This window comes from Xiphophorus hellerii, chromosome 14 (assembly GCF_003331165.1).
Source record: "Xiphophorus hellerii strain 12219 chromosome 14, Xiphophorus_hellerii-4.1, whole genome shotgun sequence".
NCBI lineage: Eukaryota > Metazoa > Chordata > Actinopteri > Cyprinodontiformes > Poeciliidae > Xiphophorus > Xiphophorus hellerii.
This window is the reverse complement of record NC_045685.1, coordinates 27324591-27341137: the sequence shown is the minus strand read 5'-3', so window position 1 is coordinate 27341137 and position 16547 is coordinate 27324591. Positions and strand designations below refer to the sequence as shown.

General features: G+C 42.8%; 2 protein-coding genes across 2 annotated transcripts; one reads left to right on the top strand and one right to left on the bottom strand.

Annotated features, from left to right (window-relative positions):
• The first annotated feature begins 1611 nt into the window (after positions 1–1611).
• Positions 1612–4760, top strand: LOC116732592 (uncharacterized). Its single transcript, XM_032582878.1, has 3 exons — positions 1612–2217; positions 2540–2669; positions 3311–4760. The coding sequence occupies exons 1-3, from the start codon at positions 1649–1651 to the stop codon at positions 4043–4045; spliced, it is 1434 nt and encodes a 477-aa protein (XP_032438769.1). The 5' UTR covers positions 1612–1648; the 3' UTR covers positions 4046–4760.
• Positions 4761–5279: 519 nt separating this feature from the next.
• Positions 5280–16407, bottom strand: LOC116732577 (alpha-tectorin-like). Its single transcript, XM_032582855.1, has 19 exons — positions 16285–16407; positions 14717–14788; positions 14447–14544; positions 13542–13748; positions 13239–13301; positions 11677–11770; positions 11444–11570; positions 10683–10944; positions 9828–9984; positions 9647–9734; positions 9491–9553; positions 9144–9340; positions 8928–9062; positions 8654–8841; positions 8414–8565; positions 7486–7731; positions 7236–7398; positions 7036–7119; positions 5280–6226 (listed from the first exon to the last, which is right to left on the bottom strand). Exons 2-18 carry the CDS (start codon positions 14763–14765, stop codon positions 7036–7038), a joined length of 2373 nt encoding a protein of 790 aa, XP_032438746.1. The 5' UTR covers positions 14766–14788; positions 16285–16407; the 3' UTR covers positions 5280–6226.
• Between the last annotated feature and the right edge of the window lie 140 nt (positions 16408–16547).

Genomic DNA, 16547 nt, shown 5'->3' with positions numbered 1-16547 from the left:
ATGATTTAGGGGAACAACTATGGAGAACCAAAACTGACATAATTAAGAATAAAAGCAGAAATTAAAACATTTTATTTTCACATTTCACATTTTCTTTAGCATTTTCCTCATACAGGCAATTTTGAGAAGAAATGTATAAATATTTTGTTTTTCCTGTTCTTATGCATTTTCATAATGAATGAATGAATGAGAGGCTCCAGGCTCCAGGTTCTGCTGGTTGGTCGGTTTGGATCTCTGCTCGGCTTCAGGCCAGCAGTTCATCAGGGAGCAGAACTTTTATAACTCGTTTTATTATTTTTCATGAGGACGCTCAGGCAGAACGTGTTTCCTTAGCGGTTCTCCGTTTGGTTCTTCATAGTTTGGACCAGCGGCTGCCTGGCCTGGAGTCCAGAACCAGCTGGTTCTGAAGGTCCAGAACCTGCTGGATACATGGAACATCTTGAACACCTTCATCTCATCCTGATCCCTGCTGGATCATTTTATTCTCTCTTCCTCCAAACGTTTCATGGTTCTGGTCCTGAAATGTGGGCCTGCATCCCGTCCTCTCCTCAGAACCTCCTCCGCTCCAGGAATTATCCGGTCCCACAGTCTCTCCTCTCAACATGATGACGACCTGCAGCTCCGGATCCTGATGTCTGGAGAGAAAGTTCAAGATTTGAATTTAAATTAAATAAAAAACAAACATTTCATTAAGACTTGTTGATTTATATTTGCATAAATTAATCAGAAATAAAAAAAAAAACATATTTCAGAAAACTTTATTGTACATTTTTCAGTAAGCAATTAATGAATAAACTTATATTATTTAAAGATGGATCAAAAGGTAGGATTAAGGTAATTATTTAATAAATAATTATTTCATTTTATTGTCATTTGGCACTATTTACTCTCCATAAGAGTCACGACTGGAGAAACAGTTCAGCATCAAGCCAGTTTGTCCCCAGTATAGTTACTGGGATAAAAACTAAACCAGTGATATAGTTTTAATAGGCATTAGATAAACTGACATCTTAGATAAATTCACATTTTCAAAGCTTAAAATTATTTTCTTCATTATAAATACATTATAAAATATTAAATGTTACTTTCTCTAAATTATTCTAAAACTATATTAATGAGATGCTGTGGATAAAACATAAAGTTATTTTAAAATTAGTTTTATAGATATTTGGGTTTTGTTCTTGCAGTTGACCGGATCAGCGCCGCAGCAGAACCCGGGCAGGACGCCTCTCTGCCGGGCAGAGCTGCAGACGGCAGGCCGGTGTCTCCGGTCACCGTCTGGACCTTTTGGACCGAACCAAACGGACCTGATCGGACCTGGAGTCTGTTGAGACGAAGCATTTCTGCCCGCTGCTCGTGTCTCTCCCGGGTTTCAGTTTCTCAAAGAATTTTATTCAATCAACCAAAAGCATAAAAATCTCAACATGATCATCAGATTATTCAGAAAACTGATGCAGCTCCTGTTTTTATACCTGTTTACGTCCAGGAGGCTCTTTTCTGTCTGAACATGTCACACACACACACCCACACACACACACACACACACACACACCCACGCGACGTCACGCGGATGTGACGTTGAGCGTACGGTGCGACGTCACATCCGCAAGAGCGAAATACGACTTCCTTGTTTCCGTTCAGAGTAAGCATGACGGCTAGGAAAGACAAGGTGGTGTTCCAGAGGCAGATGAAGCAGTACCATGAGCACTGCTGCGTCCCTCAGTGCACAGCCTCTTCCAAATACAACGGGCTCTTAAGTTTTCACGGATTTCCAAGCGATCCTGACTTAAGGAGGCAGTGGCTGGCTAACATCCGGCGGGACAAGATGAAGCTAACACAGCACACCAAAGTGTGCAGCCTTCACTTCACTCCGGATCAGCTTCTTCAGCCTAAAGCTGCCGGGGGCAGGCGGGTGGTGAGTAGAGGAGCCGTGCCGGTGCTGTTTTCCTGGAGCCACCGCAGCGTCCAGCCGCCCAGAGCCGGTCTGAGGAGGCCTGACAGCCCGGCAGCTGACCCCCTGGTGGGATTCAACCCCCTGGATCATGATTACTGCTCTGTCCCAGAACCGGCCGACCTGGACGGGGCTGAAAATGAAAACCAGAAATTAAAAGAAGATATAAACGCCTTAAAGGAACAAGTTGGAGAACTGGAAATCCCACCCAGCTTTGGATTGCAAAGGTTCGCAGGATCCGATGACGACATCCGGTTCTACACCAGGTAAGCTCAAACACTGCGCATTATCTTTGTTCATTTCTTATTTTGGTTAATCACCCGCCTCTGGTTCCTAACTGAATTATATTTTAACCCCAAAATGCAGTAAACACACTAACAGTTCATTAAAGTCACATTTGTTATTGTGCTACAGTAATGTTGGAGAGCAAATGGAAATAAACATTATATAATGTTACTGGAAGTATTTTTCATTATTACTTACATAAAATACAATAACTAACATTCTTTATTTTGAAGTAGATCTGTTCTTGTTTGCTCTTCTTAGTGCATTACTGAGTAGTTTCCTGTTTCTGTTCTGGACCAACAGATTTGCGAGTTATCGTCTCTTCCTGATGTTTTGGAGGCTCATTGAACCGTCTGTCCATAAAATGATTCGTTCTTCAGGAGCCGCTGAGGGAAGCAGCGAAGCAGAAACTGCCGTCAGATCAACACACACGGTTCGTATCCGCAGCTTCCCAAAGAACACAGTACACACACACACCCAGTACACACACACAGTACACACACACAGTACATACACACAGTACATACACACAGTACACACACACACACAGTACACACACACAGTACACACACACAGTACACACACACAGTACATACACACAGTACACACACACACACACACAGTACACACACACAGTACATACACACAGTACACACACACACAGTACACACACACAGTACACACACACACACAGTGCACACACACACACAGTACACACACACTGTACACACACACACACACAGTACACACACACAGTACACACACCGCAAGACGACAGGAAACAGACGTTTTACCTCAGATTAGACAAGAACATGTTTTCTCCAGATGCTGCTCGTATTTCATTCTCAGTTTTATATTTCTGATAACTGAGTGATTAAGTGATGAATTTCATTAAATTGAGATAAAAAGTGTTTGCTTCTTCCTGCTGCTTTTCAAACAGAAAGTGTTGGTAAGATCATTATTTTGTTCTGCTGGTTATTTGTTTTCTTTGTTTTAAAATAAGTAAATAGGTAAATAAAAGTGTATATTTGTATATTTTAAATGTTTGTGTGCTGTTGCCTTTTCTTCTACCAGGGGGATTCCTTGCAGCCCATCGACGAGCTGCTCCTGTTCCAGATGTACCTGGCTGCAGGTCTGAAGGAAGGAGACCTAGCAAACCGGTTCCAGATTCACCCTTCCACTGCAAGCCGCATTATTTGTTCGTGGGCTGATTATTTGTACTCTCTTCTGGGTTCTCTGTGTATCTGGGCCGATGCAGACGCCGTCCGAGCTCAGCTCCCTGAAGACTTCAGAGATTTTCCAGATACTCAGGTGATAGTTGGAAGCTCTGAGCTCAGATGCCAAACTCCTGCTTCTGCTCTCCTCCAGACTGAGATGTCCTCCAAGTCCAAGTCTCACTTCGTAATGAGAGGACTGACGGGAACGGCCCCCCACGGTGCGGTGACCTTTGTGTCTTCACTCTATGAGGGGTCAGTAAGTGACACAGAGCTGTTCATGAGATCGGGCTTGGCGGATCGTCTTACTGAGGACATGGCCGTAATGGTGGATGAAGGATTCCTCGTCTCTGACTGTGTGAAGTGTAAAGTCTATTGTCCACCTTTTCTCAGCACAAAACCACAGATGGCGTCTCCAGACGTCCTGCAGACTCAGAAAGTCGCCCGCCTGCGCGTTCACATTGAGCGGGTGACCCGAAGAGTTAAAAAAAACAAACTGTTTGATTCTGTTATCCCTTTATCTATGGCTGGAAACATTAATAAACTGTTTACAGTGGCCTGCCTGCTAGTCAACTACCAAAACAAGCCGCTCTAAATAAAGGGAGCGGCTGTGTAGTTCTCAGAGGAGCAGAGCGTTTCCCATCCTCAGGTGTTTTAACACTCCTGGTTCAGAAGTTCCCAGTAGAGCAAAGGCCTGTTAGTCGTCCGTTAACTGAAACCAGCAAGCAGCTGAAAAAGTGGAGAAAGGAGGAAACACAGACAGCATGCAGGACAGTGAACCAAGTGATCATTCATAAACATGTTAGAAAAGTTGAGTTTGTATAATATGTGTTTTTCCTTTCCTTGTTGAGGTTTTTTCTCAGATTGATGTAATGAGATATTTCAGAAGCATTTGAATGTATTTGAATTTTCTTATGTACTGATTGCTTGTTATCACATTTCATGAATAAATATAAAGGCAAAAAACATGTTAGTATTCTTCTGCTGCCTGAAGCTCCACATCAGAACCTCGCCACATCTCAGCAGTTTCTTTGGTTCCCCTAATTATTGGCCCCAGCAGTACTGTGACCTCTCACATGACCTTTCCCTAAATCGTGACGGTTATTCTTGCTCGTCGCAGCTGGCGCCAGTCATGAACACAGCTCTGCTCTCACTTTTGGGATCCGTGTCAAAGGACGACTGCAAAACCAGACACTCTGCTGGTGGTAGCAGAGAGTTACTAATTATTAATCTGGTGTAATATTCTAATGTTTTATCATCTGTAAGCAGAAAATCTTCATCATGAACAGAAATAAAGTGTTAAAAACATGTTTCACTGCAAAATAAATTACTTTCTAAATGTATTTTACTGAGTGATACTGGAATACAATTTCCAAAAGAAAAAGAAAAAAGACCTGTGGATAATACAGGAAATAGCGCCCCCTTCAGTTCTGGAGTGCAATGTTGCCATTTCCAAATCTGTGATGGGACGACTGGTCTGCCGGCTCCTCTTCTCTGGTTCTGGATGCTGAGCAGCTGGAAGGACTTCCTGTTGTCATGAGTAACCATGGCAACAGAGTAACGTTTTTAGGACTGGATCAGCTGATTGCCATCTCAAAACACTCAATGTGAACTCTGAGGGATTTGGAGTATTAAGATGATAAATTACACAACTTTGACCTTAAAACAGTCAGTTTCATCTAAATCCATCAAAATGGTCAAATTTCAACAAAACCTTTAGTAATAAAGACTTTGATTATCTTGTCAAATAAATGCCTTTTGTAATCTAAATACATAAATATCCCACGCCGACCTGGATATTCAACATGAATAAAAGACCAAATACAGACTTTTATTTTTAATGTTTATTTGCTGATTAAAACATGAATTACAACTTTAATCACCTTCATCCAAAGTAGTTATTATAAAAACTAAAAATGTTTGATTAATAATCATCATTGCACACTTTAATATTTTAGTGATTAGAAATCAAAAGTGCTGATCTTTATGTCGCCGCCGCACATCAGATGTCCAACATGAAAACCAAACAAGAAACAACAACAATCCATCCAAAGACTGAAGAAAAACTACAAAAGGCCGAAAGCAGAATGGGAAAAAAAAAAATCATTTATTTGACCTCAAATGGCTTTTATTCTGTCTAAGTTTAGAAGGATTAAAACAAATGACCAGTTAAAGCTTGTATGTAATACAAATTGTAGCCACAAGAGGGGGAAGTGCTCCAGTTTTACATTTGTAAGAGTTAAAACTCTGCTTTAACTTTCTGAATTGAAAACTCAACTTGATAATAATTTTATAGATGTTAAAAACTGACATCAACCTACAAACGTCATGTTGGAGTTTCTGTAAATTTCAGCTTCAGAAGAAGAAAAACGGCTCAGTAACAGCCACCAATCCCTGCTAAACCTTTACTGATCATTGAGACTAGAAATGAAATCAAATTCCTCCTGATTGTAGAGCTGACTGAAACATTGAAGCTCACTGTGAACCACTGCAGCCTCATTCTGCTCTCTGTTTTCCTCTGTGCATTATGGGATGTTTCACATCTACAATGTGTTGAGCTCAGACAAGGTGAGAATCAAAAAGCTTCTTTCATTGAAGACCAACTATAAACTCTGATTAGTTTAGTGTTTCACTCACTTCCCTTCACCACATTTGATTAATACAAAGAAACGCTCAGCAGTAGAACCGCTATGTGTCAGAGATTTCCTCATAACACCCGGGTCTGGATCAGAACCGGTCCACAGACTGGATCTTCATGGAGTTTGAGGTCCTTCACCTGAAAAGACAACAGGAGCAAAGTTTGAACCAGACTTCACAAACTGCTGTGGTTCAACTGGACATCAGCTTTACAAGATGATGAAAAGTTTTTCCCCTCATATTTTAATAACTCAAACATTATGTGCAAAACTCAGGAAATCTTCCTTTAAAAAGCTTAACACCAACATTTTGTCACAAAAACAAACCCTGGTTAAAGTTCAAGCTTGGTCTCTCTTCCCATCCATCTGTCATGAAACGGTGTGGTGAGGAGGTGAGGCAGAAGCAGATGGAACCAGGTTAGATGAATAATGATGATTTTAATGACGAAGTCCAAACAACGAGCAGCAGGCACAAGGACACACTGACAACGAATAGACTAGACATTGACAGGACCCGACGAGGAACAAGGAACACAGGTGGAGTTAAATACACGGGAGGGTAATCACAGAAACGAGACACACCTGGGAACAATCAAGGGGAGGACAGGACAACGAAGAGACTCAAGGACACAGAAAACTCTAAATAAACACAGAAAAACACAGATCCTGACACCATCAGGAACTTTGTCCATTTCTATTTCTGTCTCCATTGATGTGACGACTATCAGAGTTTGAGGTTTTCATTTTCATGGTCCTGCAACCGTGTCTAAAGATCCAGCGGTGTTACCGTAAACTAGAGGACTAGTTACGACCCCTAGTGGAGAGTTCAAGCTAAAGATCCACTGACCCCATCTGAGATAATCACTAAAGGATTAATGGGAAGGAACAATTATAAATGTGAATAACAATAATAATAATAATAATATGTCAGAATAACAGACAGTCTTACCTAGGCAGTCCAAGCCATGCTGATGAAGGCAGCAGCTCCAGACTGGGACCGGACAGATCTGCGTCTCCGAGTTCCACCACACGTCTAGAAGTGAAGGACAGACAAGTCTGCATTTCAATGACTGTCAAAGCTGAACTTTGTCTCTCATAGTGTGTTAGCGTCAAACATCCTGAGGTGAGTGAGATTCAGAGAAGCTGCACCTTGACGCAGGTGTTCTCCTGTTTGATGCAGAGCTGCAGTTTGCAGTGCAGGTAGACCTGAGCTGAGCTCCCAGTGAACTGGAACATGTTGAAGGAGAAGGAGTTGGAGGTTCCCTTTCCGTTTGCCTCCATGCTCACCGTCTGGTCCTCAGGGTTTGGACAACTGCTCACAAGCGTCAAATCAAACGTTGGTGGTCGGATCAGAGAGGTTAGAAAGGTCACAGAGGCTGAATATGGGCAGCGGTCTCACCCGTTCTCGATCAGGTAATATTTACGGCTAGCGCTGGCCGATTCCTGGTCCGTCGCCCAGCAGGAGTCCGTCACCACGGCAACCAGGCTTTCATTCAGGCCGTCGGCGTCCAGCTCCACCCAGATCTTCTGGTTCAGGCGAACTTCGGTGTTTGAGGCCACAGCTTGAGTTCGGTTGGCGTCGGTGTAGGCCTTCATGGTCAGAGAGTAATTCCAAAGTCCGGATGAGATGAACTGAACCACAGAGCTGCAGAGGACACACACAGCTGGCAGGAGTCTGCTTCTACTTCTGACTGCTCAAAGATTTTACTTTGCTTTCTGCATCCAGCAGGTTTGTACTGTCATATGGAGATGCTAGCTGTGGTCGTCTCCTTGGTGTTTCAGTTTTTACGTCAGCTTAACCGGAGCTTCTTTTCTTTCTAGTAGGTTTTGTTATGTCTTGGTTTTCTGCACCTGTTTTGCCTCCCATTATTTCCCCTCTGCTTCCTGCTTGTTCACAGGCCACATCCAATCACTGCCCTCGTCAACAGACGCTGTGGGCCGTCACGATGTTGCTATGACGACGGGTTCATCTCGTAGGGGAACCAAACTGCATTCAGCTCAACTTTACGCTACAGACACGTTGATGAAGGAACGACCCAAGTTACAGGAGTCTAAAAGCTTCCAACTCTTCAAAGTTATGTTTTCTATGCAATATATATCTATGATAGGACAGCATAGCTACATCTAGTATTTCATAGAGTGTTTAAGCTTTTGGCCAAATCTGTAAAATCACATTGACCTGAATCATAAAGAGAAAGGATTGGACTCTGTTATATCAATCTATTCCTACAGAAACTGACCAAACTATTCTGTAATGTTTTACTGAATCTTTTTCACCTGATTCTGAAACTAAAACCACAAGTTTACCTGATGGGATCAACACCCACCTGTCTTTGATCCTGAAAGCCACCGTCTGTATGTCCGGCTGGGTCTCAACGCAGGAAAACCCGATGTAGACCTGGTCTTGGCGAGTGATTCCTCCAGAGGAGAGGTTCTGTGTCATGATGGTGTTCTTGTAGATGGTTTGGCTGTTGTGGGTCTGCAAACAGAAACATTAACTCCGTACCAAAAGCTGACCTGTGAAAGTTGCCTCCACATCAAGATCCCGAAGCAGAGCGCGAACCCACCGTGACCTCAGTCCCACAGAGGTCGGTGCTGTTGAAGCTGAAGGTCACCATGTGGGTCTGCTGGTCCATCTGACCTCTGCAGGTCGGATCATTGAGCTGTAAGTCAGAGTAGTCGATGCCTTTGTCCTCCAGGAGACACCCAACCAGAGAGAGAGAAGTAGAGCTCTGCCTGCAGACCGGCGGATCACCTGGAGGTTACAGCGTTGGTGAGGAGAGGCAGTCAGAGGGTTTCCTCCAAACATTAAGGCCTGTTCTCAGGTCACAGCTGTCCTACCCAAAGAGTTCGTCTGTCTGTACTTGGAGGCAAAAATGGCCCGACAGAAGCAGCGAGTTTCTCCTCCAGCTGTCTTCTCTCCACAGAACTCGTGATCGCTGCAGGTCCTGTCCTGACAGACGGCCCCAGGGGGCGCTGCAGAGCAGATGCATTACTGTGAAAAGCAGCAGCAGCAGCAGCAGATTCATGGAGCAGACGGAGGGCAGCAGGTCTTACAGCACAGAGCCTTGGACCTCCAGTCCTCCGGTGCGGCGCTGCTCTGCAGGCTGCAGGCTCTGGCGTAGGCCTCCAGGAACCGACAGCTGAGGCCATCCAGATCCGGATAGCGGCACAAAGTGTCTGTGCAGGCGGCCATGTAGGGCTCTGGGTCCACGCCGCAGGAGGAGAAGGGCGCCTCCTTCAGGAGGCTACAGCTGCTCCACATGGAGACAATCAATGATCAATAAACGGATTCGTCTCCCATCAGAGCTGACGTCACGAGGCATCAAACACCATGAAACATGAAGTTTCTCCCAGAGATCAGAGAGAAACTCAGCCTAAAGGTTCTGGATCAATGTGCTCACCGTTCAGCCATCTTGGTGCAGTTGATGGTTGTGTCAGTAGCGTCGGTGTACTGCGCCTCACAGCTAGGGGGCGACACACAACAAGGTCAGGACCGATTCCTGAGTTTACCTGCAGTCCGTCCGTCCAGCAGCGGTCGGTCGGTAAGGAGGTCTGACCTGGTGGAGCCGTCCTCAGAGAGCCGCTCTTCACTCAGAGACCTGCTGGCGTTTCCACACAGACCCTGCAGAGGCAGTCCATCAGAACCTGGACGGGTTCAGGACGCAGCGAGAGACAATCAGCATCAGACTGCAGGACAGCAGCGTTCCTCAGGAACCAAACTCATCTGATGCTCTGTACCTTTCAGGTGGATCTGAGCCGTGGAGCCGTCAAAGAAGACAGAAGCAGAGAAGTTGGACAGGGACGCCTGGACAGTGACTCCAGTTTGGTCCTTGGAGAGCTTCACACCGTGACCCGTCTGAACCGAGCCGCTGAGGGTCAGCGGCGAGCCGTTCAGCTGCGACCCACAGAGACACAGCGGACTGTCAGAACTCAGAGGCTGAGCCACAGAAACCTGGAGGTCTGTCTGAGAAAAGGAGCTGCAGGCGAGTCTGGAGGGGCTTCGGAAGGTGGCGCCCCCTGCTGGTGAAGCAGCAGAGAGACGCTGCTTCACCTACAAACTTCAGACTACAGCGGACCTGTGACTCAGCAGCTCTGAAAAGGTTCTGTAGCATGAGGAAAGCTTTAAACACACACACACACACAGAATGACTGAAATAAATTATGAACCAACTGAAAAAGTTCAAGTAAAACTGAATCTGACTTTTGTTTTCAGCTAAAACTCAGAAAATATTTTTTATAAGTTGTCTTTAGGATCAAAGCTGATAGAAAAAAAGTTCAAAACTGTTTCAGTTCTTTTGGGTTCAGGAGATAAGAAACCACAAAAACTATAAAGTCTAAGATTATTTTAATCAAAACGTTTAAATTAGGAAATTTAATCATCAAATTCATTGCTAGTGTTTTTCCTGTTGTGAACATTTAAAATGATTTTATTTTAACTTCATGTCAGTCTCTTATAAGTATCAGTTTGCTCTTTAGCAGCAGAAAAAGTTGCATTTGTTTCATAAATCCAGAGGTTCCTGGGCTGGGCCCCCAGAACCCCAGGATCCAGATTACGGCCCTGCTGGAAGCCATGAAGCGTCTGCAGCGGCTCACCAGAACTCTGCCTCCTTGTTTCAGCTGGATGTCAACGGCCGATGTGAACCCGTTCAGTCGCAGCGTCACGCCGTCCAGGAAGCTCATGTCTTTACGGCGCCGCTCCTGGAAGTGGGCCAGAACCTGGAAGTCTGGGCCTGATGGGATCCTCAGCAGAGAGTACCAGCACCGGTCCTTCACAGAGTTCTGCTGGCCCTGGAAGTCCACCACAGCCGGACCCGTCACCGTGCAGACGGAGCCCAACGAGGAGGCAGAGGAGCAGCTGGTGGAGGCAGAAACAAACATCAAGACCTGTTGCTGGGGGCCACAGCCACCAGGGGGCGCTCTACTCCTCCAGCTCTCTGGATCAGTAGTCAGTATGTTACTGAGGTCTGACTGATGTGAAGGACTCAGATTTAGACCAACTGCTGTGCAGAAAGATTCATTTCAGCCTCACTGATCTCTGATCTGTTCTCCACCGCTGCTCACTTCCTGCTGCTCCTTCACAATAAAAGCTCATTTATCACTTCATGCTTCTCCTTCACAATAAAAGCTCATTTAACACTTCCTGCTGCTCCTTGAAAGTTAATGCTTGCTGTGAAAAAGACCACAGCTCCAGTGAAATTTAACTTCATGAGTCAAATTTGAAAACACATTTATCTCTTTCCCACTTTTCAAATACAAAATCAATCAATCAATTTTATTTATAAAGCACCCTTCAAAGTGCTGTTTTTAGTAGCAGGACTTTGAGCGTGTAAATAAGTAAAAATGACCATATTTACACGCCGTTGCCTTGACAACGCTCCGTGGGCCCACAGCTGGTTTTCTGGAGGACTGCAGACTGAGAACAGTTGAGAGTCCTGCAGGTTTTTGGATCAGAGCTGACGTCTCCAGGTCTGAACAGAACACCTGAGAAACGAAGGAAGAGACAGAAAACTCAGAAACTCAGTTTATCTGAGGAAAAACTGTTTCACTGAATCTCAAAGTTCAGGTTTGGATTCAGAGGTTCACTGACCTGATGACCTGCAGCCGCTCAGATCTGCGTAGGTTTCCTGGTTTGCAACACTCGGAGGGAAAACTTTGTTTCCATCCACCAGAAAATCAGGGAACTGCAGAACAACAGAGTCAGAACCACAGAGACTCAACACAGAATAAAAACTGATTTCATTAAAAATGTCTTGATAAAAACTCATTTCTTTCTTTGAGCCAAAACTTTGTTTTACTCAGCTGATTTTTACTCTAAAGAGCAAGACAGACATTTTTCCTGTCTCATGTTTCTATATGTTTTTTGTCTCATGTTTCTATGTTTTTCATGGTGTCCATTGTAATGGACATCTTGACTAAATGAACGTAGAACGTCATGAAAACTTCTATACTTTCCCCGCAGAGCTTCATGCAATAACTCATGGTCTCAACCTTTTAAACTGGATTTTGCTGTTTTGTTTATCAGTGTGCATGTCTGAATAGAGAATAAATAATATAAAATATAGCTTTGACTTTAGTGATGGCCATTGAACTTTCAGATGTATTGACATGCTATTATTTGTAGTGATGTAAACATATAACAATAGATTACACAGTTATCAAACTGCTGGCTATTTCCATGTAACCTTTATTTTTTATGAACACCTTGAAGCAGTTTCAGTTTGGATTTTACATTTCTTACAGCAGAAATGTGTTTTTCTGTGCATTATGGCCTCTTGCATCCAGTCGGCTCTGACTTTTTTCTCAGATTTTTGTGTTTACAGACTGATAATTTGATCTAGCAGGACAACAACACCCACTGATTCACTGTGAAGCTGAACTTCTCTGGATGAGACACTGAAAAACTGGGAATGCTTTACTTCTCAATTTACCATCTAATTCCTGTGGCTTATTTTCCTCATCCAATCACTGGATCAGAAATCTCTTGATGTACCGTCAGTTCAAGAAGGTTTGACAGTTTTTACTCCATCATTGAGAAAATAACAGAAAATCATTATGAAATCACAAACTGGCTATGAAATGTTCACACATGCTTCTTTCTTTGCACAGTAACACTGAATAATTAGGCGCTGTACAGCCAACACAAAGTCCTGATGTCCATTAGGATGGACATTCAACTTTTAAAAAAGTCCTACGATTTAATGAGAGGAAAAATGTTCAAAATACTTTCAAATACTATTACTGGAAATACTTAAAAATATACAGAGAAAACTTTTCTGTGCTGTTATGAACATAAAGAATATTTTTGAAGTAAAACAGAAGCTTCCTCCTCCCCGTCTGTTTTCAGTCACATGCTCGTCTGGATGACTGAAACTCACTAGTATCAACTTAAGGGTCTAAACTTTATTGTTTTTGCTTAATAATAAACCAAACTATAACAAGCATCATGTAAATAACCAATTCCCTAATATTTTTATTAGTTTAATCCCAGAAAAACATCATGTCCACACCAGTGGACGTGGAGTCTAAAGGATGTCTTGATAAAAAACTGAAAATAATCAGGAAAATCTTCAGGTAGATGTTTAGATCTGACAATATTTAATTATTAACTCAAAGCTTTTCCTGTATTTTGTAAAAGATGTAAAGACTTACCAATGATGGGTCTGAACCCAAATAAGCAGTTTGTGATCCAAAGTTTACTAGAAGAAAAGTGTACTAAAAAAAATACAAAAAAACAGTCAGCAGGTTTGATCCAGTCAAAAGGTTTTCACAAAAAGTCTTAGCATGAAACATAATTACATACTATAGGCGATATAAACAATGAATAAAATATAAGAACTAAACGTAAACAGCTCATACAGTTCTATCAGTTCATTCATATTCTTCCATCAATGTTTTGTGTTTAAGTCTTTTCTAAAACCAGAAAACAGATTTAAATCACTGAACAGAACTTACTGCAGAGATTACAAGGACCACGAAGCACTCCCCAGTGTTCTTAATGCTTGGCAGATTCTGGAGGATGTTTTGTTCAGTATAGTCAGACACACGTTGAAGATAAAAGTATGTGTTCACTGTTTTAGGCATCACCAAGCAGTCTCCTCTGCTCTGAGGCTCATAAAAGCCGGTGAAACAGAGAACAAAGTTGTCACTGTTGAAGTTCAGCTGAAAAAACAGAAACACAACAAGTCAAAGAAAAACCGACCCACAAAGATTCATCAGGAAGAGAAAAGAGTCTGGAAGTCCTGAGGAATAAAACTCTACAGATCAGTTTCTGATTAAATGAGCAGAAATCCTCTGGACTCCTACTTCCTGTGTTTGCTTCAAAATAAAAGCAGGCAGACTCAGAGCTCTGAAGCTGCAGAGGAAACAAACATTTAAACCAAAGAAAAGACCTGAAGTGACAAACAGCTGCTTTATTTCTAACTTTGAAAGAAAACTAAAAATATTATAAGTTTGTTGATTTTAAACCTTTAATTAGTTTTTAAATCAGATGAAAAGTTTCCTTCAGTAATGCTGAGTTAAAGTTTGGAGAGCAGAGAGAAATGGAGTGTAAGGATGAAGCACCATCATCATCATCATCATCATCATCATCAACATCATCATCACATCACCATCACCATCGTCATCATCAACATCATCGTCACCGTCATCATCATCATCATCACCGTCATCATCATCATCATCATCATCAACATCATCATCATCATCATCAACGTCATCGTCACCGTCATCATCATCATCATCATCATCATCAACATCATCAACGTCATCATCACCGTCATCATCATCACCGTCATCATCATCATCATGCGTCTGACTAAGCAATAATTAGTAGAGGTTCATCCAGTCATTTTACTCACATAAAGTTGTTCGTATTTCTGTCCAAAGTACGTGATGGGGCATGAGCTGATGTCCACCTCTGTGTTATTAGTAAATACTTTAAACTGTCCAGCAGCTCCTGAAACACAGAGACACATGAGATGAGAACCAGAGTCTGGCAGCAACATGACAATCTGTAGATGAATAAACCAGCATCAGTTGGTCTGTTTGGAGACCAAGATGGCAGCAGGAGCTCCGTTCCTCCATCTTCACTGACTCAGCAGAAACTGCTTCTAACTGCAGGAACTCACCTGGCAGCAACATGGCAGCAGAGAGGAAGAGGAGCAGGAGGCGGAGCATGTTGGAGGCGACCAATCAGAGAGCTGGAAAACAGAACATCACATGAAACATAAATCAGTTTTTACTTTCTGCTAAGTTTATTGTTGAAGTTTGAACGTCTCGTTTTATTTCAGTCATGAATGAATTCCTTTGAGGCAGAATCTGTTGCTGGGTTTGTCTTCCTTGGAGGTGAGGAAGCCACCTGGGGCCACAGGGACACCTGCAGGGGCCACAAATGTCCTCTGTACAAACACAGGCTGTAAAGTTACTGACAACAAGGCAGATGAATCAGCAGCAGGACCGAAATGATGATATTTGTTTCAGATTTCTCCCAGAAATGTTACATTTTTAATGTTAAACCAAAACTTAAAGTGGATTAATGGCAATATCTGGCAACTTCCAACTCTTTCTGATCTGTTGCCAGATTCTGAGGCTTCAAAATGATCCGGTCCTGGTTTTGATCTGTAGTGAGTCTGGTTGATCCAAACAGCAGCGCTGGTAGTGAGCTGAATCATGTCACCTCACAAAACTGCTTGTGTAACAAAGAGCCTGACACCAAACAGACGAAGCAGCTAAACTCTGGTTGGAATGACGTCCAACAGGAAGCAGCTGGCATTCAGTGCTCAGCCTGATGCCAACACAAACAGCTGGAGGCTGTGTGTGTTCTTCTGTGGTTTAGTTTGACCTTCCTAAGAAACGCACCCTGGAAAGTTTCCTGACATGCCAATCAATCAGCCAAATCAAATTTTATTTGTAGAGCACCTTTCAGCAACAAGGCATTTCAAAGAGCGTTACATCATAAAAACATAAAAATATAAAGTCAACAGCTTATCAGATTATTGATCAATGTTTCATGATTATATTTCCAAATCAGCTCTAACCAGCTGAGGTTTTAGTCTGGATTTAAAGGAACTCAGTGTTTCAGCTGTTCTGCAGTTTTCTGGTTATTTGTTCCAGATTTGTGGTGCATAGAAGCTCAGAGAATCAAAGTCAAAGTTTCTGATTCTGTAAAGCTCTCAGGGTAACTTTACACCACAAATTTTACTCAAGTTAGAGAAGCAATAGTTCAACATATTTTGACTCAAGTAAAAGTAAAAAGTTTCCGTCCAGGAAACGACTCAATTAAGAGCAGAAAAGCATTTGGTAAAAAGTAACTGATCAAAACATGAATCATATTTTAACAATTCATCATCAGATGCACCAAAATGCAAATTTATGTGGAGATTTTGGACCAAATTGAAAAAACTTTTTTTTGTAACATAGCTACAATTTGGGGAAGTAAAATTTCTCCAAATCAATTTCTGTCAACATAAAGTTTATGAAACTTAAACAAAGTTTTTGTGAAAGTTTCCTCCATCTGGAGAATTTATGGTTAAAAGCTTGTTGTGGTGGTGATTTTGCAAAAAGATGGTAATAATCTTCGGTTGTTTTTCTACGTGGCTCTGTTGCTGTGAATGTTTCCTCTTTCCCCCTCAGAGAATTTGGTTTTCTGTGAGAAATGTCTCCATGGATGAGCAGAAGAGAGTCCAGCGGGTCTTACCCTCTACAGGAGGATGATGAAGGTGATGATGAAGGTGGCTCTCTGGTGACCGGAGCTGCTGGGCCGATTTGGCGTCTCTGTCCGGCGGATGCTGCTGCTTCTGTTGGTCTCTGCTGGCGTCACCGGATTAAAGCTACCTGGAGACGAGGAGGGGACGGTGATGATTGGCCAAACACCTGGGACAGGTATTTGCCCCGGGCTCATTCTGTTCAGTTATTTGTACTGATGGTAAGACAGAAAGACCTGCAAAGGAATGTCACTGA